The sequence below is a fragment of the Erythranthe guttata genome, chromosome 9 (genome assembly GCF_056151865.1).
Source record: "Erythranthe guttata isolate IM_541 chromosome 9, IM_541, whole genome shotgun sequence".
Classification (NCBI taxonomy): domain Eukaryota; kingdom Viridiplantae; phylum Streptophyta; class Magnoliopsida; order Lamiales; family Phrymaceae; genus Erythranthe; species Erythranthe guttata.
In genome coordinates, this window is record NC_142541.1 from 13,574,996 (window position 1) to 13,601,132 (window position 26,137).

At 37.2% G+C, this 26,137-nt stretch overlaps 3 protein-coding genes and 1 long non-coding RNA gene across 4 annotated transcripts; 3 read left to right on the top strand and 1 right to left on the bottom strand.

The window, feature by feature from the left end:
• The first annotated feature begins 4,368 nt into the window (after positions 1-4,368).
• Positions 4,369-6,141, top strand: LOC148768160 (protein WHAT'S THIS FACTOR 1, chloroplastic-like). The gene has a single exon (XM_088822953.1). It carries the CDS (start codon positions 4,546-4,548, stop codon positions 5,989-5,991), a length of 1,446 nt encoding a protein of 481 aa, XP_088679079.1. The 5' UTR covers positions 4,369-4,545; the 3' UTR covers positions 5,992-6,141.
• LOC148768161 (uncharacterized) lies at positions 6,030-8,720 on the top strand. The gene is made up of 5 exons (XM_088822789.1): positions 6,030-6,048; positions 6,608-6,758; positions 7,442-7,559; positions 7,637-7,865; positions 8,388-8,720. Exons 1-5 carry the CDS (start codon positions 6,030-6,032, stop codon positions 8,414-8,416), a joined length of 546 nt encoding a protein of 181 aa, XP_088678915.1. The 3' UTR covers positions 8,417-8,720.
• Positions 8,721-9,186: 466 nt separating this feature from the next.
• On the top strand, positions 9,187-10,409 carry LOC148768162 (uncharacterized). The gene is made up of 3 exons (XR_016033475.1): positions 9,187-9,484; positions 9,590-9,637; positions 10,119-10,409. It is a non-coding gene; the product is annotated as an uncharacterized LOC148768162 (long non-coding RNA).
• Positions 10,410-19,638: 9,229 nt separating this feature from the next.
• LOC105975689 (putative late blight resistance protein homolog R1B-16) lies at positions 19,639-23,332 on the bottom strand. Its single transcript, XM_088822952.1, has 3 exons — positions 20,957-23,332; positions 20,585-20,915; positions 19,639-20,283 (listed from the first exon to the last, which is right to left on the bottom strand). Exons 1-2 carry the CDS (start codon positions 23,269-23,271, stop codon positions 20,609-20,611), a joined length of 2,622 nt encoding a protein of 873 aa, XP_088679078.1. The 5' UTR covers positions 23,272-23,332; the 3' UTR covers positions 19,639-20,283; positions 20,585-20,608.
• Positions 23,333-26,137: the final 2,805 nt, after the last annotated feature.

Genomic DNA, 26,137 nt, shown 5'->3' on the forward strand with positions numbered 1-26,137 from the left:
TCGGATGGTGCAACAGCGTAAAACATATCCTTAATGATTAAAGTTTGTAGATTCCAAAGATGATACACCGAAGAAAGAAATCTGAAATTCTGCCAATCAGCTCCAATGGCAAGGAACCTCGAGTTAACTAGCTGAAGAATGGCTTCTATGGAATCTGACGCATGATAGCCAGAATATGAATGTTTATCAACTATTTTCAGCACCCTCAACAATCTACTCCCTCTGTTCCACAATAACTGTCTCTTTTTAAAATTATTTTTGTTCCATATTATCTGTCACTTTACATTTCCAATACTGCATTAATTGCATAATTATCAATATTACCCTTATTAACTATCTCCAAAACTCTCTCACATTAATTATTGGTAAGGGCATTTTAGTATAAGAACATACATTTTTCTAAAATTAAGCAACATTTATTGAGATCCTTAATCCTTGTGCACAAGCTAAAAACGACAATTATAAAGGCACGGAGGGAGTATAATTAGATCCGGGGTGTGATGGTAAAAGCATAAATTTGCACATCAATGAACGGGCAAGGGGCACAGATAGCAACATATTGTTCACTTGCAGGACGTGAGAAGCATAAATTTTGAACTTTTTCCAGTGACTTTTTTTTTCTGATCAACACAATAAATATTATTACTGTATAACACAATAATAATACTATATTAATAATAGGGGAAAGTACAGTTTGTACCCCTGAACTATGGGGCTTGTCACAAACACCCCCTTAAACTACGAAACGTAACAAAATAGCCCCTCCGTTTAGTTGATGATGACGTGGCATGTTGACTTTCTCAATTATAAGTGATTTTTTTATTGTTTGTCGTTTTTACCCCTCAATATGTCGTGTGTGTATATATATATATATATATATATTACTAATTGGTTAATAATATTTTAGTTTTTAAAACTATCAGAATACCAAAAAAAAAGTATTATGCAATATCATTAAAAAAAAAAAAAAAAAAAAGGAAACATCTGCAAATGCCATACTCTCTAGAACAGGGTCTGCAAACTCTCTCTTCTCACCAGAACCATCATAAAACTTTCCTCAATCCAGTAAATGCTTACATAAATTAAAGAATAAGAACAACACATCAATTCTTCAATCCTACAATTTGGATATGCAATTTTCCCGATGAAAGGTTCCATTAAAAAGTCCCCAAATTTCAGTTTCTTGCAAGGATTCTCAAGCATCCCCGCAATCCCAATTATGTAGTAATCTCAGAATATTTCAACAAAAAAACACAAGTTATAGTAAAGATATATCAAACAACCCAACAAAAAAATTAATGAGATCCCGTTGCCATGAAAAAATCGAACATTTTATGGCGCCATTTGGTTATATCCCTGTCGCAGTCCCTAACATTTTGTTCTCTCTCTCTGTCTCCGCTTAGCCCAGACACGAACCATGCTCCTATTCGCGCAGGCTTCTATTGCTTTCCGATTCGGCTGATTTAGTTGGAAATTTGGGATTTTGAATTGAGGAAGACGACGCAACGGGGAACTTTGAGGTTGTAGAAACAGAGGCGAAAGTGGTGAGATTAAAGAAGAGCTTGACGTTGGGACCATCAAAGAAGAGATTCACATAGAAGTGGGTGCGGTGGTGGCAGTGGGTTTCTTCTGCTCAATATTTGATTTGGAAGAAGGTGTGCTTACTAGGGTTGTACTCAAAGGTACAACCCGATAATGCAAATATATTTTAAGGACAAAACGGTAAATGCACACATATACTAACGGTGTTAAGTTTTTGACAGTTGACTGAAAACAGCAGGGGCCATTTCGTTACGTTTCGTAGTTCAAGGGGGTGTTTGTGACAACCCCTATAGTCCAGGGGTGCAAACTGTACTTTCCCCTTAATAATATCTAGTATTGCAATATTTACAAATTTCTAACAAAGTTTTTATCTAAAATTCTAGGGCCTAAATACAATTTAAATTTTTTTCTAAAATCAATGATTTCTTCCCCTCATTTTTTTTTCGTGGAACCGCCAGTGCATCCCAAATTTCTTCCCAAAAAAATATGAAGAAGATGAATTAGGCATGTGCGGAGTAATTTGGAAATGAAATAACCACCCCAGTACAACGGTTTTTGGGGCAAACACCGGCTTTTAATTTTTATCTTTTTTTTTTGTCTTAAAATTTTTCTATCATTGAGATGCGTTGAGTTTTTCCTTTTTTTTTTTTTTTTTTTTTTATTTTGACTTTTTTTTATGTTATTATTTTCTTGCCGATTATCAGCTTTGACTTTTTTTTTTAAATTATATTTTTCCCATTACTCAAAAATTTAAATAAAAATAAAATAAAAGTCAAGAAAAAATGTCAACGTTGTTAACCCAACATTCAACATCGGTTTACAACGGCAAAAAAAGATCGATCGAAAAAAGAGTCAACCGATTTAAAAAGAAAGCCAACGTCGGATTACCCAATTTTGAAAAATAGGGGTCATTGGTTATAATTAATTAATTGATGAAATTGGGGTTAAATTATGGTTCGATAAAAATTTAGGGGTTTTTAGAATATTTTGAAAGAATATAGGGATCTTATTGCAATTTTCTCAAAGAAAAACCCAAAATTCAACCGTTGACCATTACTTCTTGACGGTCAACCAGACTGAGGGAGTAAATGTGTTAAAATGTGACAACATTAGTGTGTATTTTGTTGACGGCGGTATATGGGGGACCAAAAGTGAAAAACGTGTAAACTTGGGGGACCAAAACTGTAATTATCCCCCATTTACCTCTTTCTTCCCTTCCTCGTCTTTCACGGCTGCAGAATCCCCTAAGACGCAACGAGAACTCATCAAATTTCCCCTTCTTTCTCTGGGAAGTTTCATATCTAATTAATGGGTGCAAGATCAAGAGGATCGGATACTCCATAACTTCCAAGTTCAGCTCCAAAAGCCCCAAGTTTCATATCAAATTTCCTTGTATTCGATTTTCTTCAAAGAGGTAAGGACTTTAGTCTTTACTGAATCAATGATAAATAATAAGATGATGTTTCTGTGTTTTAATTGATTAATATGCTTAGGAATCGGATTTAGGGATTTAGGTCAAGAGTTCGAATTTCAGATTCGTAGCCTCAGCTTCCAGTGCATGTTTCATCGATGATTTATTTTCTGAAAATTATGAAATTAATCGTGCGTGTAGATGTTTCTGTTAGCTTCGTTTTGATACATGGTATGCGTAAATCGGAATTATATTGATCCAGTTATGAACCGTTTTCCGAAACTGCACGATTTCTGAGTCATCTATGAATTATGTGTTAAATTAGATTTTATCTTGTTTTGATTCATGCGATTCTAACTGGATATGATTATACACTTATAAAACTGATTCTCAGCTAAATTTCATGGTGTTTGGTTGAAAGAATGATTTATTTGGTATTTTTAAAGTGGAATGCTCTGTTCTGAAATTCTGCTCGTGTTGCTGTACTAAATTAATTATTCCTCTCCCATGGATATGTATTTTACTGAATTGTTTTAATATGATATAATTCACTCATATGTGAACGTTGTGTGATAATTTCATAAGGATTGTATGTACGGTTTAAAAGATATGAATTTTCAAAGTTGAAGTATCAAGGCTGCCAGATTTTCTATGATAGAGTATTATGAATGAAATGAGTTGCTAGGACGCTATTTAGAGGACATAATTCTATCTAAGGATACCTCTCGATTGATTTAGGACCGATAAGAGTATAGGTTCGTTTAATTAATTTGGAGTTGATTATTAAGGTATAATTGTAAATGGTTTTGAAACCTTGATCCGATTAGATTGCAAAGTTGATACGATTTCTTTATAGTTCTTTGGAATGGAGTATGTGGATTTGAATTTTATGTATTATGTGTGTATGTGCTATTTACGTTAACATAAATGAATAACCTAGAAAACGTATTGTCCTGAAAAAAACATAAAAAAATTCATTAAAAAAAAAATAAAAAAAATTGCACTGGACGCCCAACTCGGGCGCCCATTGATGCAGTGCACGCCCTTAAATCAATTTTTTTTAAAATTGGGGGTTTTTTGGGTTTTTTTGGGAGGTTTTGGGGTTTTAGAGAGATAAGGGTTTTTTGTTAAGAACCGCAAATAGCAATTTTTAAACCGCAAATAGCATTTCATTATTATATTATTATTAAGGTTTAATAATTCGGAGAATCACCGTCTTCATCTAAAAATAATTGTCTACTTGCTCTTGTTTGCATCTACAGCTGTTGGCCTCTTCGGCGACCACATTTCTATAAACTGCGGCTCCCCAACCACAAGTTCAACAGCACCCTCCGGCAGAGAATATCCCAACTACTTCTACTAAGGGCTCATCATTATCATCATCATCATCATCAACAACAACAGTTCCGTATGGCATCGAGATTATCTCAGTACCTTCTACTCTTGTATTCTTTGTTTAATTTTTGAATTTGCCATCAAATATCAAATTATTTGATGATCCATAATATTTTATGCTGGCTTGCTTCATTTGTTAATTCGAAGAATTCTTAGTTCGAGGGTCTCTCCTGCTTGCACACCAGTTGTTTGATTAAATGTCAATAGCATTAGCTCCCCTCATTTCCACTCCATCCCATATTGCTGTATCACCTGTTTTGCTTCAATCCCGTTTTCTCCGTCCTCTGCCCAAACACATTGTTAGTATCACAAGAAAACGCGGGACATTTTCACGTCCTGCTGTAATTACGTGCTCTTCTTCATCTCCTCACAAAATTGTCCGTGATCGGAGATTAGATAAGCATGTTGTGAAACAAAACAATATACGCTTTGTACAGAAGCTCAAAACTCTCCTGCTTTCCAAGCCACAACACTTCATGCACATTCAAGTTCTCTACAAATGCCGCTCTTACTTATCCTTACACAAACCCCGCTCTATCTTACTAATGATCCGTCGTTACCCCACTATTTTCGAGCTCTTCACTATTCCAACCCCTCCGACACCCTTCCACGCCACTGGATCGCTTACTCAACTCTGTGTCCGTCTCACACCAGCTGCTGCATCCCTTGCCAAAAAGGAAAGCGATCTCAAGAAATGTATGTCCGTTTCATTGGCTGCAAAACTCCAAAAGCTCTTGATGCTTGCCTCCCCGTATCACAGGCTTTTGTTGTCCAAGCTCGTGCATCTGGGTCCTGATCTTGGCCTTCCTGTTAACTTCCGCTCCCGCCTTTGCAATGATCATCCGGATAAATTTAAAGTTGTCGACACTTCTTACGGACGTGCTCTTCAGCTCGTCACGTGGGATTCGGATTTGGCTAAGGCCTTACAATTACGCGATGTAGATAAATCTCATGGACTGATAGTGGACAGGCCACCGAAGTTCAAACACCTAAGACTGCGTAAGGGTTTAAATATAAAGAGGCACCATCATGAGTATCTCATAAAGTTCAGGGAAGTCCCAGATGTGTGCCCATACAATACGAATGTGGATGATTTGGTGAAAGTGTCGATTGAGGCTGAGAAGAGAGCTTGTGGTGTGGTGAGGGAGGTTTTGGGGATGACGGTGGAGAAGAGAACTTTGGTGGACCATTTGACGCATTTTAGGAAGGAGTTTGGGTTGCCAAACAAGCTGAGAGGAATGTTGGTGAGGCACCCTGAGATGTTCTATGTGAGCTTGAAAGGGGAAAGGGACTCTGTGTTTCTGGTGGAGGGATACAACGACAAGGGTGGACTTGTGGACAAGGATGCAATATCTTTGATAAAAGATGAGCTGATGGAACTAGTTAGAGAAGGGAAGAGGTTGCGAAGAGAGAGGATCAACGGTGAATATGTCAACCAAATTTTTGAGCATCAATTAGATGACGAGTATTGTGATGACTGCGAAGATGGATTAGATGATTTATTCCAGGTAGACGATGCTAGTTCTGAAGATGATGTTGATGTTGATGACGATGAAAGCGAAGATGAGGAGGAGTTTTGGACGGCTGATTCAACACTGTCCCTCAAAAGTCAGAACGACCTTGCTGATTCAGGGCCCTGGTAGATGCTGACCACTGTAAGTTTTTACTACTTACTACTGTTATGGTCTTAATAGTGAAGTGTAATGTATGAAATTCTTGCTGTATAGTTATTCGGAATATATGAAACTAGAGGATGCAGAAATGAAGTTAATTTAAGGGTGCGTTTGGTATTTTTCTAACAAAATGAATTCTTCTCAATTTTTTTGTATATAATGTAAATCTTGATTTCAGATCAAAATGAGTTGATTTGCTACCTATTGATCGCTTAAGAGTAAGCTTAAGCTAGTTGAATTTCTTAGGTGGTGTTTGCAAATGCTTTTAGAAATAGATTATGAGCTTTTTTCTGCACTTAACCTGTTTTTAGGTGTTTGCAAAACAAACTTTTGCGTTTGCTTCTCTTAAAATAAGCTGCGTTAAGCTATAATTATTAAAAGCACCTACGTACCTGTTTTTTGTATTTTTGTTGATTTTCCAGCTAATTTGCAAACACCCCCCACTTCTAGTAATAAGCACTTAATTCCAACTTAACTCGCAATCACTAACTTCTGCTTTTAAATAAGCTTTTGCAAACGCCACCTTAGCCTGGCCAGAATTAGCAATGTAAACTTTAGCAAGTAAGCTTATAGTGGCTACACTGAGGCATCAAATTGACACTTAACCGGATAAAGCTTCTCCAATTAAGTACCAAGCGCAGCAGATTCACTATTTCCTACCTTCCGAAAGTAAATAACATATTAAGTACCAAGCGGAGCAAATTCTTAGAGGCACTGCACGCACCTTTGTATTTCAGGTAGCTACTTTATATCAAACTATTTACGCAATATTAAGTCCTATATTAAACGTTTGCAAATACGATCAGAATAAATTTGAGCTCTATGCAGATAGCTTGTAGCTTAATAAGTTGAGCTTTTGAAGTTTTTATATGGGTCGAGGATGAACGGGGTGTACGGGGATCATAACCAAACAACAAGTCCCGTTGAAGATGACCATTAGTGTATTTATCCTACCACACACACACACACACACACACACATTGACAGCGGTTTTTAATTTTGGATAGAATTAGTAGGCCTTGTTTGGTTGGGGAGATTAGCCATGATTAACTAAATCATTGGACTTTGTTTAATGTTTGGTATCCCCAATAACTTGCCGGGTCGACCCGTTATCATGGTTTATCTTGTCTTCTAGGCATGTTTTTTGTTCGACCTTCCAAGGTCCAATAAAAAAATTGGGTTTCATTAGATTATTTAGTTTTATCTTGGCAACCAAACAAGGCCGTAGTCTATAATTGAGTCTTATATCAGCCCATTGCGAGTCGGGTTGAGATCATAACTTACATTCGGCTGAGTAAGTATCTTATTTCATTTCGTCATTTCCCACTGTGGCTCTTCATCCTAGATGGTTGTGTCAAATTTACGAAAAATTAAAAAAAAATCTCATGAGAAATCAATTTCGACATTACTTTTCTGTCAGGTACACAATGGATCGGCCAAGGTTCACCGATCACCTGGAGGCAATCAAATTTATCTGCAAAGACTTCTGGTCTGAACTCTTCAAGAAGCAGATCGACAACTTAAAGACAAATCATCGAGTATGTATTTAAAAAAAAATTACAAATTAATATAATGAGATTTTTTTTTATGACTTAGTGTTATGTTTTTTTTATAGGTTACTTTTGTGTTGCAAGATAATCGGTTTCGTTGGCTAGCACATATGTCCGGCGATCCGTCAGTGGAGACTTCCGGTTCTATTCAAGATCCTTCAGCTATGGCAGAAAACAAAGCAGCACAAGCTATCGGACTGCATCTTTATTTTCCGTGTGGAATTATAAGGGGAGCACTTTCGAACTTGGGAATACCATGTGCCGTTTCTGCAGATATATCCAACCTCCCAGCATGTGAGTCTATTTCTTTTACTTATAAATTACTGATGCCGACAAAACAGTAGAATAAATTAAGGGCAAAATACGATCACCCCTATGAGATATGCTCAAATTACAAAAAGAACCCCTTATGTTTGGGTAATTACAACCACCCCCTCAACTATGTATTGTCTTACACGTCCACCCTTACGGTGTCAAATTTACCTAATGAAGGAGGGGTTTTTTTGTAAGAGAATACATAGTTGAGGGGGGTGGTTGTATATTTTCAAATATGAGGGGTTTTTTTCGTAAATTTGAGATTACCTCAGGGGGCTGACCACAATTTGCCCAATAAATTATTTATGCAGCAATTACCAATAAGGTAATATCCATTTCGTAAACATATTAATTTTTTTTTGAAATTGAAACCTATTGAATACAGTAGTCAGATTTTTAGATGTTTGGAGCCCGGTTATTCAATAAAATGAAAGTAAATGTATGATATTTTTTTCCGAAATGGCTATAATAAAATTATTTTCTCGTTTCATGTACTGGCAGGTTCGTTCGTGATCCGTATAAAGGCCTGAACCGTTGTAATGGAAATTTGAGTTCCGGCTACATCCTTACGTGTGGAATCTTTTTGTTCGTCTTCGATTCGGGATCTAAATTCCTAGTGGACGAATGAGACCAAACTTATGTAGTATTCGGTTTGTATCTTTTTATGGGGTAGATTTCAAAGATTTGGTTCGTTTTCTTATTTTTATGGGAGCTGCTATATTGTTGTAAAGTATTATTTGAAGTGGAAAAATAGGTTGTCCTCTCTTTGGTTCTCCCTTATTAAAAAACAAGTATTCTATGGTAAACGACAACGAGGAATCCAAATTTCGGACATGCTTTTTTGGCTGTTTCTTGTTATATCAATGAAATTCTTCTTTCACAAATATCTTTTTTTTTGAGTTGAAAGTGTTTCTGCTGCAGTTCTTTTTGGACTTAAAACATCATTGAACATATGTGTCCTTGTTACTTTTATCTAATTCCCATTTATCAAGAAATTGAAAATATTTCTAAAAAATAAGCCAAAAATTGTTTTGCAAACACATTAATTTATAAATTGACGGCTTAAAAAGCTCATTTTTCAAGAGATTGACAAACATCCTCAACTTTCAAATATAATTTTGGGAATTTAGGGACTATTAGTCATAACCCCCTCTAGTGTTTTTTTAATAATGGGGGATCCAGCCATATTTTCAATATTGTTAGGAAACCCACTATTTTAATTAATCTCGACAATAGCCTTTTTGGAGCCACGTTATGTGTAATAAAAAATCACTAAAAATCTGGAAAATAAGTTGCTGAAACGTGTGAGATTTTTTCCCCAAATCTCGCTCTTCCTAATCTTTCCATAACTCCCACTGCAAAACCTAATTCTGCTAAACAACTACGCCGGCGACAAAACCTATGGGTAGAGAAATTGAATCGCTGCCAAATTCTTAAACTCACTCACCCACCATAATCTGCGAGACAACCACGCTGTTCCATTCCCTGGGTAAAAAAAAATAAAATAAAAGAGCGACGAAACTCCCAAAAAAGTGAAATTCTTGAAGCTATGGAAACCCACGCAACGCAATCGAGAAATAAAGCAACGCCTGGGAGCAGTAAGTATCCCCTGAAATAGTCTTGTTTACTCATATCCTCTTTTCGATTATATCAAAAAACACAGCCTACAAATGTGTTTTTTTTACATTTTGTTTTTTGAACAGGAGAACGCAGGACGAAAGCATTGAACGACATTCGGCTAACCGACGCAGGTAATTATTTTGAATTCCTGCTATAATTTCTGGGATTTGTTTGTATGACTTGAATTCCTGCTATAATTTGTGGGATTTATTAGTAAACTGTTTTTGTTAACTCTTAACAGACTATTTAGGTAATAATGCAGTAGTTTTACATGACAATATGTAAATAGACTATTCTGCGTAGATATAAATTGACTATTTTGCAAATAGACTTTGTTTTTAAAATAGGTCAATCTCCATGCCATTGTGATTCGAAATAGTCTATTTGCTTGGTTGTCTCATTTATTATTAAACTGTTTTTGTTAAGTGTTAATAAAATATTCTGGAAACAGTTCATTAGTATGTACATAAACAATTCTGAAAAATAGACTATTCTGCCTAGATAGACTATTCTGTAAATATTTTTGTAAATTAACCAATAAGTAATTCTCTGCACACCGTGTTTGATATGCATTTATTTTTCACATGATGTTGATCTATATTGTCTTAACAGAGGGTACACAATGATAGTAGCACGTTTCATACGCCAAAGAACATTTTCGAGGAACATTCAATCATCAAGGAAGAAATCGAAATAGACTACCTCCAAACATGTGGATAAAAATTGTGAAGACTCTTCTAGAATGGGGGAAGTGCAAGGACAACAGGACGAACAAAAACGCAAACACTAACATCGCTTGATCACTGTAACCCTTAAAATGGATTTTATTTAATGTTGTTGACAATTGTTATTTAAATTTACGTTTTCTTAATTTTCAAGATATGTTTAAACTTTGTTTTGTTATAGCGAATATTGTCCTATTAGATAAATATATGTAATATAGATCAATTTTTATGTAAGCATCATTAATTCTTCAGTTAAAACAAGTATATTTATGTAATTAACTCCAACACAACTATAATTTTTCAGTTAAAACAACTATATTTCTCTGAATAACACCAACACAAGTATAATTTTCAGTTAAAACAACTATATTTCAGTGAATAGCACCAACACAGCTATATTTCTTCTGTTAAAACAACTATATTTCTGTGAATAACACCAACACAGCTATATTTCTTCTGTTAAAACAACTATTTTTCAATTAAAACAACTATTTATCAATTAAAACAACTACAAATTATCAAGATCAATTATCTAGTTGGATTAATGAAATCGACTACAACAGTCGGCAACACCACCTTCAAAAACCTGACCTACGTCTTTTATCAAATAAATCCAATCAGCACTCAACAACTTCTTGCCCTCAACCGCCGCAGCCACGTTTTCCAAATCACGATCTTCCGCATCCTCACCATCTTTGTCATAGCCGATCATTGGCAGGGTCATCTGAGTGTCGGCATGTCCAATTGGTGCATCCACATGCTGACTCGGTCGAGTCACAATGCCAGCTACACCCTTCACCTCGATATTTATACGCACCAAAGACAACTCGCGCAACAATGCAAACATGGATACCAAGTCTTCTGATGCGATCTCAAAAGTATCGACAGTGTTTTCTACGCAATTTGCAAGAAAATACTAAGAAAAGAGTTTTATTATTCTGCATAATTAATCCTAAACCTACGTGCTTATATTTATACTAAGCTAATAGAGTCCTAATGACCTAGGAAAACCATGAAAAGATAAATACTAACTAAGAAATAAAAGGAATCCTATCAACTAAATAATACGTAAGGAAAAATAACTCAATTAAGTTGCAATTCTAATCTAACTATCCTATTCCATAATGTTGGGTCGTATCATTCCCTTCCCCTTCAAAACGAATCTTGTCCTCAAGATTTAGTTTTGAAGAATTCTTCACAGGAATCTTGCCTCTCGTTCTTCCTTGAATGTGGTATTCTCGACCGCCGTCCTTAAACTTCATCGTTCTCATACCGTAATCAATCCACATCGGTCCAAGACTCTCGAGCCAAGGCATACCTAGTACCACGTCCAACCCATTTATTGGTAAAGCAAATAGATTGGTCTGGAACTCGTATCCTTGCAATGTTATCACATTCAATTCATATTTATCTCGGCACTCTAATTTTTCCCCGTTCGCCACTCTAACTGAGAATGGTTTAGTTGGAGTAGCGTGCATCTGTAGTCGACTAGCCAAGTTCGGGTTAATAAAATTGAGACTCGAACCACTGTCAATTAATACCTCAATTGGTTTATTCTTAAGCATGCCCGTCAAACGCATCGTCGACACTCCATCCTCCCCTTCTAACGCATTAAGGGAAATATGGGGCTCTTCCTCAATTTTTTTGTCGCCTTCGACTCCCGACCCATCAATTTCAATCAACAAAGCTTGCGCCCGTTTACATTGGTGGCCTCGGACGAACTTCTCGTCACAATTATAGCATAAATTTTTCTCACGTCGTTGTTGCAACTCATCCCAAGTCAGTCGTCGAGTCCCAGAGCTAACCGATTCTCGTCCTGCTGCCATTGTCGTGATCGGGATCGTCCCGCCTCCCGATTTCTTTCCAACTTGCAGCTGTTCCTCTTTTCGTTTGGCTAGCTCGATGGCTGTTTGTAAATCCTTGGGTCTGAATAGCCGTACGTCGCCTGCTATTTCCTCTTGAAGACCTGCCATGAACGCACCCATGAGCGCCTCTTCCGACCAATACGGTAGACAATTCATTAAACGCTCAAAATCCCCCAAGTATTCCCGAAAGTCTCCTTTCTGCCTCAGCCGGCACATCGATTCGTTTGGGTCTTCGTAGTCTCCGTGGCCAAAGCGCAGTAGAATACCCTTCTCGAATTGCCCCCACGAGATCCGATGACCCCGATTCGAACGTTCGAACCATTGCCACCACTGGTTGGCATCCCCCTCCAAGTGATATGATGCAAGCATCACTTTCTTGTGGCCGTGCAGGTCATTGGCCAGAAAGAATTGCTTCGCACGGCTGAGCCACACTCGAGGCTCTTCACCACCGAACTTCGGAAAGTCCATCTTTACCTGGGTACGCCGCCTTTCACGCTCGCCGCGTCCTGATGCCCGACTCCTAATCGAAGCATTAGATGCATGGCTGCCCTCACTTTCGTTGCCCGACGAATCGCCTGATGATGGTTGAGACGAACCGTTCCTTCTCCCCCATGGATTTTGTCGTTCATGACCTCGTTCGAGAAACCGCTGCATCTGCTGCATCGAGGCTTGGATCTCTTGTACGGAGTTTTCCAGCCTATCGAATCTCTCTTTGTTCGTTGCCATGATCGTAACGGAGCTTTGATGTTATCGCAACCTCGCTCTTGATACCAATTGATGCGATCTCAAAAGTATCGACAGTGTTTTCTACGCAATTTGCAAGAAAATACTAAGAAAAGAGTTTTATTATTCTGCATAATTAATCCTAAACCTACGTGCTTATATTTATACTAAGCTAATAGAGTCCTAATGACCTAGGAAAACCATGAAAAGATAAATACTAACTAAGAAATAAAAGGAATCCTATCAACTAAATAATACGTAAGGAAAAATAACTCAATTAAGTTGCAATTCTAATCTAACTATCCTATTCCATAATGTTGGGTCGTATCATCTTCATCATCCGCGATAATGCATTCTCCACAATCAGCCATCATATAAGTCATGCTTATACTAGATGCAATCAGACATTGCCATTTCGAACACACAAAATCAACCAATGCTTGGAAAGTGAGTCCAGAAGATCGCTTCAAAGCAACCAAACCACCGTACTTCACAAATATATTAACACTGTTATCCATCTACAACAAACATAATATTTAAATGAAAACACAGTTAATATAGAATATGCATTAAACAACTATTATTGCTTATTGCATAAACGACTATAATTAAACGACTATAAATAAATCAACTATAATAGTAAACGAATTGCGAACATGTTACTGCAAAACAAATAGTCGTGTTATCTGCATAACACGACTATAAAATCTGAACATACTCAGCACAAAAAAAAAACTCCTGGATACAAACATAACTGTTCATTCATAGTCCGTACGCTATCGTTTGCACAAACAACGAAACAACAGTTCACATATATGAAATCAATTAGAAGCCACTTTCTGCAATTACATCAGATTCACCATATATATGAATCCAAATTCGATGCATCAAATCAGTAATAAAACACAACTGCGTTGCAAAAAATAAAAATAAAGAAAGTCGCCTTCTTCAATTACATTCGCCGACTCTCTGAACGGAACGAGATATGAATCTCAACACGCGCCTTTGGAACGGTTCAAAAATTAACACGATGTTTGAGAGAGATGAGGCGGTTATGGAATATGCCGATATATCGTGATCTCAAAGATTTTCTTCAAATCACGTGTTGAAATAAATTAATTACACAAGGGTGAAAATGTAAATGTCAATTATGAAATTATTCATGAAAATTCGAATTTAATACATGGGGGGGTTTCACTAATTATGAAAAGGGGGTTAAACCCACCCTAATATATGTAAATGATGTGGGGGGTTTTCACTAATTATCCCTATAATTTTATGAGAGAACTATAGTTTTCATCTCTCAAGTCTGTACTGAACATTTGGTCCCTCGTGTTTCAATAATTTAACACTTTTGGTCATTTTCGTCAATGTATTGTTAGTCCATCAGTTAAAATTTGATAGGCACACGCTTGATTCCGTTAGTTTTAACAGAAAATTGACGAAAAAAACTACTAGTGTTGAATTTTTGAAACATGAGGGACCGAATGTATTTTTTGTAAACATAGGTGACCAAATGTAAAATCAATGCAAATTTGAGGAACGAAAACTGTATTTTTCCCTTAATTTTATTTCCATTCACCAACTTTTTATTTTTTTCTGAAAACCTTTAATTGTATGTTTGATCAGCAAAACAATCTTTGAATTCAAATTTGCAGGGCAACTACAGGCACAATTCAAAAAGTAAAAAATTCCCAAAGTCCCAGAAATTGTTCAATATTGGTGTTCAGAACTTATGTGATTTTCCAAGTTTGTACGTTTTTTACTTTTGGTCCCCCATTTACTGCCGTCAACAAAATACACACTAATGTTGTCACATTTTAACACATTTATTCCCTCTATCTGTTTGACCGTCAAGAAGTAACGGTCAACTGTTGAATTAGGGCTAAATTTGGGATTTTACATTTAAAAAATTGCACTCAGACCCCTGTATTCTTTTAAAATATTCTAAAAACCCCTAAAATATTATTTAACCCTAATTTAACCCCAATTTCATCATAATCAATTTTGACAAACGACCCCAATTTTACCACCATTACCGCTGACCATTGACCGCTGTTGAATTTTTTTTAACTTTTTGTTTCGGCATTGATTTTTTTCTAAATACTTTTTTTGACGCCGTTCACCGACATTGTATTCTCGGTTAACAATGTTGACTGTTTTTTTATTTTTCTTGATTTTTTTTGAACTTTTTCCTGTGATTTTTTTCTGATCAACACAATATTATTACTGTATAACACAATAATAATACTACATTAATATCTAGTATCGTAATATTAAAATTACAAACTTCTAACAAAGTTTTTATCTAAAATTCTTGGGCCTAAATACAATTTAAAAAAAATTCTAAAAGCCATAATTTCTTCCCCTCATTTTTTTGTCGTGGAACCGCCAGTGCATCCCAAATTTCTTCCCAAACAAATATGAAGAAGATGAATTAGGCATGTGCGGAGTAATTTTGAAATGAGATAACCATACTAGTACAACTGTTTTTGGGGCTAACACCGGCCGTTATTTTTTCTCTTAAAATTTTTCTGTCATTGAGTTGCGTTGACTTTTTCCTTTTTTCTTTTATTTTGACTTCTTTTATGATATTATTTTTCTCGCCGATTATCATCTTTGACTTTTTTTAAATTATATTTTTCCCACTACTCAACAATTTAAATAAAAATCAAGAAAAAAAATATCAACGTTGTTAACCCGACTTTCAACATCGGTCAACAACGTCAAAAAAAGATCAATCGAAAAAAGAGTCAACCGAGTTAAAAAGAAAGTTAACGTTGGATTACCCGATTTTAAAAAATCGGGGTCATTGGTTAAAATTGGTTAATTGATGAAATTGAGGTTAAATTATAGTTGAATAAAATTTTAGGGGTTTTTAGAATATTTTGATAATACAATGGTCTTATTGCAATTTTCTCAAAGAAAAACCCCAAATTCAACCATAATTCAACCATTGACCGTTATTTCTTAACGGTCCAACAGACAAAGGGACTAAATGTGTTAAAATGTGACAACATTAATGTATATTTTGTTGACGACGGTAAATGGGGGACCAAAAGTGAAAAACGTGCAAACTTGGGAGACCAAAACTGTAATTATCCCTTCCAATTTCCATTCCAAAAAATAATGCAAAAATTCATTCCGATGTCGGAGTACCTCTGGATCACGGAATTTCGGAAATTTTGAAAATTACATTAGTTTGTAATCTCTTGTTCCAAATTTGGATATAATAGAAATTTTCAAAATATTTTTCTATCCTTTTGAAATTTTGCAGAAAATGCAAGGAAGGCCAAAAGAAAGTTCGACAAAATGCAATAAATAAAAAAAAATGTACGAACAACAAATTGAAACATAGATTTTCTTATGAGGAAAAATGCAACATAAAATTTATGATAAAACATAGATTTTCTTGTAAGGAAAAATGCAACATAAAATGTATGATACCAATTAATATTTTTCTAAGATTTTAATTTACTTGACTGATGGGCCTAAGTAGTTTTTGGCCCAATTAGAGGGAAAATCTACTTAGAGCTAAGATTCAAGCACAATTGTCCCACATCGGAAGTTTACGACAAACTAGTAGTCTATTCCTCCTATAAATATAAGGTATGATTCACTTGTTGATCCATCTCTAATTTGGGTGATATTTGAGCCTTTGCAAAGTATCACTTCCAATATCTGACTTGAGCGTCGGAGTGTAATTGTCGGGTCCACCCCCGACGAGTCACTAGTGTTTTAATTGGTTTTGTAGGATATCACGCAGGGCTCACCTTTCAACCCCTTCGACACGTGGCAAATGACCCCCGACATTCTCAAACTTGGAGACCGGCTCGTTGGGCTTCAAGACAAGTGGGCTGACTCGTTAGCATCGAAGCAGTATCATTTTGGCGCCGTCTGTGGGAATGCGGACTAGAGCACGTGGCCTGGAGGAAGGCGGTCGAAGGTCGGATGGACTCCGTCCCCGGGAAGCATACCAGATACCGGACCCGCCTCGGATGGCAAGGACAACGGGGGCGAATCCAATAGGAGAGGCGCCGCCGGCCCTGCAGATAACGGCGGAGGAACTGGAGGCATTAATGGACCAAACGGCGGCAAAGGCGGCGGCAAAGGCGGTGATAGCAAACTACCTAGAAACACAAGGCGTCGCACAAGGAGACATGCCGAGCCCAGCAGCCAATGACCCATCAATATCCCCTCCAAACTACCCCCCTCGCCAATAGTAGAACCGTACGAATCGGGGGATGAGAGAGTGTCATTGAGCGATCGGAACTTTTCAACTTCCGCGAGGAATGCCCAAAGCCGAATACCACAACCTAGCCAATCCCCCGACCAAGCACCCCGAAGGAGCGTACGCCACCGTTCACCGACGGACAACATTTCATCAAGCTACCCCACCCGAAGGGGCGACCGCCGGCGCGGGGCGCGCTCTCGGGATCGGGACGAGCGCGACCATCTTGGCAGGAGGCCCCATCGTCTAAACCGCCGTGGAAGCCATGATCAAGCCGAAGAGGAGAGCATGATGTCTCAACGCAATGAGAGGGACCGACGTCGCTCAAGGATCGACGGCAATAATGCGAGAAGCCGTCGGGTGGAGGCGCCCCTCCTCCCAATGAGAACACGTCCAGCAAGAATAAGCCCCTTCATTCTAATCATCTTAGAAGAAGTCTTGCCATTCGGGTTTCGAATTCCCGACCTACCACAGTTTAATGGGAGCGCGGACCCTCAGGACCACATAAATAACTTCTATGCAAAGGTCGACCTTTACGGGCTCACAGATGCGGCATACTGCAAAGTCTTCCAGACCACCTTGACCGCCCAAGCATTAGGTTGGTTCAATAAACTACCTGGAGGATCCATCGACGGGTGGGTGCAGTTGGCAGAGCAATTCCTTAGCCAGTACTCTATCAACAAAAAATACGCCAAAACCGGAATTTACCTTTTTAAGGTAATACAACGCGAGGGCGAGGCTCTAAGAGACTATGTGCAACGGTTCGTCAATGCAGTGCACGAGGTTCATTACGTTAACCAAGTAATATTAATTAAAATATTTTTTTCTAAGAAAAAAAAAATTAAACAAAAAAAAGTCAACGCCGGAGACTGGCGGTCTCCGGCGGTCAACGCCGGAATCTAGCCGGAAAAAAAAATTCTGAAAAAAAAAATATTTTTTCAAAAAATTATTATTTTGGGGGTTAATGTGATATATTTGTTTAAATTCGTGGTCAATGTGTAATATTAAGGAAGATATAGCATAATGGATGGAGTTGATAAGAATTATATTATGGAGGGTATTTTAGGCTAAAGACATGGGGATGGGTATAGTTGAAAGACTGTTTTTTTTTTGTGGACCAATGTGCATTTAAGTCCATTGTGATGGGCGTTTTTGCCATTCGCTTATTTTGCTGCAATCAGGGCGTTGACTAGAGATTACGTCGATTCGGGTGATTCTAATTGCAATTAATTGGGGAAGGAACGGTGTCGTATGGAGGAGAGAGAAGGAGTCGAGACGTTTGTTTTAGTAAAGCCACTAGTACTTGAGCAACTTTAATAATAGCGAGAGAGGAGCATCTGCTTTACCTTGCACCATGCACCAACAGAGTATCAGTTCCCCAAGTAGGCAGTAGCCAAGCATCTGATATAAATACAAAGCTTGTACTGTAATTTTCTTAAGCTAATTAAATGGCTTTATTTATAATGCGTATATATATTTGAACAATAAGTTACAACACTAATGTAGAAATTAGAATAGGTTAATTAGGTAAACAAATTAATTGGTCATCCTAGTTTAATTTAGTCAATAATGATTTCTGTCGTTTCAATTTCATAATATGAGTTTGTTACACTGAGTAGTGAGTACTGATCTAGCTCAGCATTTCACAACATGTTCGGAAGATTAAATCGGTGGAAACATTTTTTATTTTTTATTTGCAAACTTCTCTGTCTATATCTACTCTATGCACACTTATGTTTGCTTCTATTGTTTTTTGTATTTAACTTTTGTTTGTTTTCTTTAACATGGTGTGTGTACAACCAGCAATATACTTTGAACCTACATACGTAACATAAATCGGATAATGGAGGTCCGGTAGACGATTGCTTGTCGAGTTATTGAAGTTCGATTGGCAATTTGCTATGTTGGATTTACAATTCATTTTTCTTATTTGGTAATTTGTGAGCTTGTCAAGCATTTGTGTGAGCTTGTCAACGATTTCTACTTGGTTTTCTTTCGTGTAATTTCACTTTAGTATGCGAGAGAAGTTTGGAGTTTCTTCAAATGTTCATGTTTATTATATGTAAATAAATTGAGTCGAGATTTTGCCTTTATTTAAATTTTAAATGATTTTGAAGCTGTGTGCTTGAGTTTAATTGATTCAATCGAGACCCAACTGCTGGATTAATTCTACAAAATCTTGAAAAGTTCTCAAATGATGAACGATCACGAATTCGTGATCTATTTGCGGTAACTGAGTGTTCGAATTGATTTTGATTGTACAGCAACTAATAAACAGATACATAAAAGGCTGACACAATCCAGTATTTCAATTTGTTTATTTTAATGAAACAGAGGAATCCCGTCGGAAATATAATAAACGATGCTAGGTGAATTACTTTACGCTTCAATCAAACAGAATTGATACAAACGAAAAATGAATTAACAAAAAAAAACAAAAAAAACCGTGCTACTTTCGAAACTTTTCTTTGATCAATTTAATGTGCTACAGAGATAGCAATAAGTTACAAGAGAGACTGCAAATTGCAATACTACCACACACTGGCATTGTTCTATACTGTCACTAATACAGATGATAAGTAGATGACAATATTAAGGGTAAATTACGAGAAACCCTCTGAACTTAGGTCAATTTACGAAGGAAGAAAAAAACCCTCACGTATCCATAATGACAAAAACTCCCTTGAAGTTTGTAGCCGTTTTACACAATCCCCCTTACGGTGTGAATTTTGACAGAATCTTTTTGGTTCAATGGAATATTTCACAACAAATATCGATTTCGTCAAACAAATCATAAATTCGTGATGTTTCATCATTTACGAGCTTTTCAAGATTTGTCGTATCGAGCGGTTGGGTCTCAACAAAATCAATTAAACTGAAGCACAACATGAAAATGATTTAAGATTTAAATAAAGGCACAATATTACAATCCTTGGGTACCAACTATTACATAAAGCCTCAAAAAGAAATTTACATGAAAGAAAACCAAAGTAGAAGTTGTTTACAAGCTCACACAAATGCTTCCAATAAATTAACCGGAGGCTAAATTTCACGCCAAATGAATGACGGGAAGAAGGCATCTTCAACATTAAAACGACTCTCAAGAAGAAACAATGAATTGTAAATTCCAACATACCAAATTGTCAATCTAAGCTCAATAACGCGACATGCAATCGGCTCTCGGGCCTCCATTCTTCGATTTATGCTCCGTGTGTAGGTGTCAGAGTATATTGCTGTAAGGCGGTACAACGTTAAAGAAAACAATCAAAAGTAAAATAAAACAGCAAAAGTAGAAACTCAAAATGAAATGTGCATGGACTAGATGTAGACAGAGAAGATCGCAAATTTGTTTAAAAGAATTTAATCCTAAAAATAAAGTTACACACACACACACACACACACACACACACACACACACACACATATATATATATATATATATATATATATATATATATATATATATATATATATATATATATATATATATGTTGAGCTTGATCAGTAGCAAAAGGATCATGTTTGAGTTCTCACCAAGATTCAACTTGAAAGTTGGGACTATCCTCGCTCTATGAGTCGAAGGCCTACATTGCCAAAATCCTCTTGTTCCTTCAATATTTCTTTAGCAGAACTGACAGCTTCGTCGCTACACCAAATCAACTGAATAGATTGAAGCGTTGATATTTCTCCAATACATGAAGGGATCTCCTTCAACTTATGCAAGTAGCGAAGATCAAGATGCTCGAGGCGTGGAAAGTGGGAGCTATCTGTCGTCCACCATTCCAGCTCACCGCACATGTTGATTAGCAAGTATCTAAGGTTGCAGAATTGCCCTTCAACTGTTTCCCACTCCGTTCCTACAAAGGCATCTGCCCTTCAACTGTTTCCCACTCCGTTCCTACAAAGGCATCTGCACTCAGTTTGAGGACTTGAAGATTGGGCAACAAACCTATCTTTGTGTTCATGTCTTCCCATTTGAGCTTGGTCCCCATCAAAGTCAACTTCTTGAGGGAATTCGGGAGGATGAAATTCTGCATCAAATCATTCATGGATGGCTTATTTCTGGGATAAAGTATGAAACGCAACGACTCGAGTTTACGTAGATGGCCAAGATTGTCGAGACAGTAACTAAAAAATCCCTGAGGTTCCTCAAAGTAAGATATTTGTAATTTATTGATATTGGGGATTCTCTTAACCACCTCTTCTCCACATTTGAAATTTCTTATATCAGTGAGCGTCTGTAGGTTCCCCAAAACAAACTCGTCGTCTTTCCCACCGATAGGGGGATCAGGCAGCTTAAGTTGAAAGAAATGAACATGCTTAAGTTGAGTCATGTTCCAAATTTCACATGGTGCGACAACTCCCCAGGTACCATTTACAATTAAAGTCTGTAGATCCCAAAGGAGATTGACTGAAGAAGGAAATCCGGAATTTTTAGGCCAATCAGATCGGTTAGCAATGAACCTCAGGTTAACTAGCCGAAAAACAACTTCTACGGGATACTCGTAGTGTCCGTTGTTATCGAAATATGACTTTTTATCATCGGCTTTCAGCACCCTCAACAATCTGAAATCAAGTAATGGTAAACGTTCTTCAAAATTGCAAATCAAAGAACTAACAAGAGGCACATATTGCAACGTACGAAGGACTGGATCAAGGTGATAATCCTTCTCCGACATGCTTTGATGAATACCAATGCGGCGTTGGGTATTTATGCCCTGTGGAATGGTAAGTTCATGCGGTCTTCTGACGTAAAGGAACTTCTCTCTCTCAGCTTCTCTCAAGCATAGTTCCCTCAAGAGATCATGGATGTTGCAAAACTTGATATTTCCATTAGACCCCCTTTTATGAACTAAAATCAGGTTTCTATCACAGAGCTCCTGCAAGTACTCTCTCGAAACCAATTCCGAGCTTTTGCCCTTAATTGGTTTCACAAATCCTTCAGAAACCCATAGTTTTACGAGCCACGAGACACGGATCTTTTCGTCCTCCGGAAAAACTCCCATATAGAGAAAACATGGCTTTAGATGTACCGGCAAATGGTTATAACTCAATTGTAATACTTTTAAGCAACGCTCGTTGTCTTCCAAATTTACAATTGTGTTTGTGTTTTCTGAAATATATTCCCAATGTTCTCTTGTGCACTTAGACTTTGCTAGGTGCCCTCCAATCACAACTATTGACAAAGGAAGTCCTTTGCAATTTTTGGCAATCTTTTTTCCAATTTCCTCCAATTCAGGAGGGCAGTCTTCTTCTTCTTCAAATACATATCTGCACAGTAGATCCCAACTCTTATCCTCATTTAAGAAATCCATCACAACGCCACCAGAGCCAATCGAAGCAACGTTTGATAGCCTGGTGGTTATCATTATTCTGCTTCTTTCACCATTGTCTGGAAAGAAGAGATTCACTTTATCCCATACCTCAACACTCCAAATATCATCCATTACAATCAAATATCTTCTTCCCCATAAACTTTGGTGTACTCTTACACCTAATTCACCTTCACTCTTCCCACTCAGGGTTTCTCGGCTTACAGCTTTGTTTATACAAAGAAGAATTTCTACAAGAATTTCTCGCACATTGTAGTTTTGAGATATCGTAACCCAAGCTCGAATATCAAAGTGCTTCATCAACTTAACGTAAGCATTTCTAGCAAGAGTAGTCTTACCAATGCCGCCCATTCCAACAATCGGGATGATCCGGCGATTAGATGGTTCTCCAGTGAGCTTATCCATAACTTCATTTAACAGATCATCAAGACCAACCACGGCGTTCTGCCTCGCTGAAGGAGAACTTGATGAACCACCAAGTGTTGAAGAATTTATGTGCAGATGATCTTCGATTATTCCAATATTCTTCCCTTTATTCTCCATCAATTCTTTCTTGATTAAACCCATGTCTTGGATCACCTTCTCTAGCTCTTGATACAACTCATAGGAGCTCATTTTTTCGCCATGAATTTGATCAACAATTCGGGTCTCGATTATATCTTCTGCCGCATGAGCTGCATCTGCAATGCGTCTTTCCAAAACATCTACTGCTTCTCTGCTGCTGCTGCCGCCGCCGCATGAATAAACTTCAAGAAACTCTTGCAGGAAATTGAGGTTGTCGGTGAGAGAATGCACCTGGTTTTGGTGAAGAGAAATTGGAGGGCGAGGATGAACCTGAATCTGTTCGATGTTATGCTTCAGAGAAAGTAGAGCTGCATAGGCCGCCATCTCTAACTTGCACTCTCTCTGGGGTCAACAAGCAAGAATAATTTTTCAATCCAAACCAAAAAAAAAAAGAAAAGAAAATTCGTTCATATATAGTTATATACTGACAATTAAAGGTTTGATTTTGGTCCACTCATTTAGTGGTTGTACATATGATATTTTCATGGAAAATACCAAAAGTATCGATAAAAATTCATGAGTTAATTGCACATAACCTCCTGTGTAATCTCGAATTGTTAAAAACCCCTTGTGTTAAAAAAGTTAGCCCGAACCCAAACAACTTTCTATTAATTTACTCAAATGGTGCATCCACCGCCGCACACGTCGGAGAGCTACCGTCTACCAGCAACTTAAAAGTTCCGCAGCGGCGACAGTGGTGGATATGGACGTCGTGAGGGAGGTGGTTATGGAGGCGAACGTGGTGGAGGCGGGTACGATGATGACCGTGGCTCTCTTCCCCTATTTTTTTCCGGTGAGGAAGACGCCGGAGATGGTGTGATGATGGTTGCCGGTTGGAGTGACGTTTGTGGTTTGATTTGGGAAGATGGACTTTTTGGCAACGGGAAGGATTGAATAGCAAATTTTGAAAACTTCATTTTGGGGCATATAGAATTGTGGGGTGAATTTGTAATTTTGGAAATTTATAATTTAAAGGGTATTTTGGTCTTTTTGGGTCAAAAATACACTCTCAATCGTACAATCCGCACTCGATAAGCTGTTAGGGACCTTATTGGAGTAAACTGCGAAAAGTACCCCTGTTTAATCTCCAAATAGCAAAAACCCCCATGTGATAAATAAACTAGTAATTTGTCTGGGTTTTTTTTTTTTTTTTGGGAATTTTTAGTTTATGGTATTGCATCAATTTGATTCTTTTTATTTTACAAATTACAAGTAGGGGTATTATAATATTTATATATTTTTTTTTATTGTGGTCTTGAACTTAATGGAACTAGTATTGCTGGTACCGCGGTGTTAGTTAAATATCGTTACTCTTCTGTTTTGTATTCAAAGTTACATCTTCTGATACGATCTCTTGTGTATCATAATCATAAGATTTCTTTACGAAACGTAAGAAAACCCTTTTTTTTATTATTTCTCTTCATTACATAACCCTAGCACAAGACGACTATTTAATTATAAGAAAACCCTAGAATACATCCTATCTAACTAGGGGTTGTCTAGGGTCCGAGAGGGTTGTACTTCTCGGACCATTATTATCCAATGAAAATTTGCCACCTAGGATAAGTACGTACCCTGTAAAAATAAGTACGAACCCTGGATTATACGTTAAATGACATAAATACCCTTAAAACTAAAACTTTATTATAATTGAATGACTAATAACTAAAATTGAATTTAATAACAATAATAATGATAAGATAATATGTTATTTGTCGATTAATCTATTATGTGTTCTTCAGCCAACAACCGTACACCCTTCTCCGACGTGTCCTCTTTCCGGCCGACGAATTGTGTCTCTCTCACCACAACTACCGTAAACCCATCTCTCTCTTGTTGGAATTATTTCAATAATTATGTGGGCTCACATATGTGACGTAAATGTGTATGGCTATCTTAAAGAAAGTCCAAATTAATTGTGATCTAATAAAGGTTATTGGGTTGGACTTATGGGTATTAAACTATAATTATGGGCCTAATGTGTAGAGACAATTAGGGCTTAGTTGTGATTTATTGATGGGGCTGAATCACAATTATAATATAACTGGACTCTACAGTTATAAAAAGGGTCGTGGTCCCCAAAGAAACGCAACCATTCCATCTCTTCTAAAATCCATCGTTAGAGAGAAAAATTAAGGAACTGCGGATTCTTTGGAAGACCTTTCGATTCCGTTATGTAAGGTACGCTTCCGTGTTTATGTTTCTGTATAATTCTCGTTGATTCAAGCATGTTGGTTCTTGGGAATTCGTATACATGTACGATAAATTTCTAACAGTGGTATCAGAGCCACCATGTATTGAATCATCGGGGATTTAGGTGTTATATGAGATATGATTTTATGAATTTGATTATGTAAATTGTTATCAAAATTTGAATCCATAATTGTGTTATGTAATCCTGAATTAAGATCTAAAAATTTTGGTCAGACATTGAATCTGAAATTAGGGCTAGTATTGAATCTGAAATACGATTTAATTACTGGGTTGCATATCTGATTTTTCCTCTCTTTATGCGAATCGGAATCTGATATACAATTCAATTATTTGAAATTGTTCTATTGTTATTGATTGATTCCGTTTTGGATACATGATTTTTTTTTTTTTTTAATGATTAAGTCAATTCTTATGAATTGAATTAAGATTAAAGAATTAAGGTTTACGATAAAAGTCTGAAATTCCAATTTGCAACGGTAAATGAATGGCGGCTGATTTGGTTTTCCGGCCGAGCCATCCTTCGGCACCACCGCTGCAATAATTTAAAATTAGTCCTCCCTATGGTTCCACCATCACCATACCAACACCACCACAACAAATTTTAGTTCAGCCAGGAGAAGACGGCGGCCATTCGGCTGTGATTCACGGTCGCAAGATTCTCCGCGGCGACGACCATGACTCACACCACCATCTTCTTCCCGTTTCCGGCGGCCAATATAGCGAACACAAGCCATTGTCCTTGGCGATTCTTGGCGGCGGGGATTCGCTAATAAGGGATCTTTAGTGGCCGACCGAGAGAGAGTGTGAGTTGTGTGTTTTCGGCGGTGGTGTTGCTTAGGTTGCAAAGTCATGGTGGTGGCGGCGGGTCTGAAGAAAGAAAATTGGGAAATTACAATTTAACCCCAGATTTAGGGTTTCTGTAATTCAAATTTGGTCCCCTAATTTAAGTTTGAGATATTTAGCAATATTTCAATTT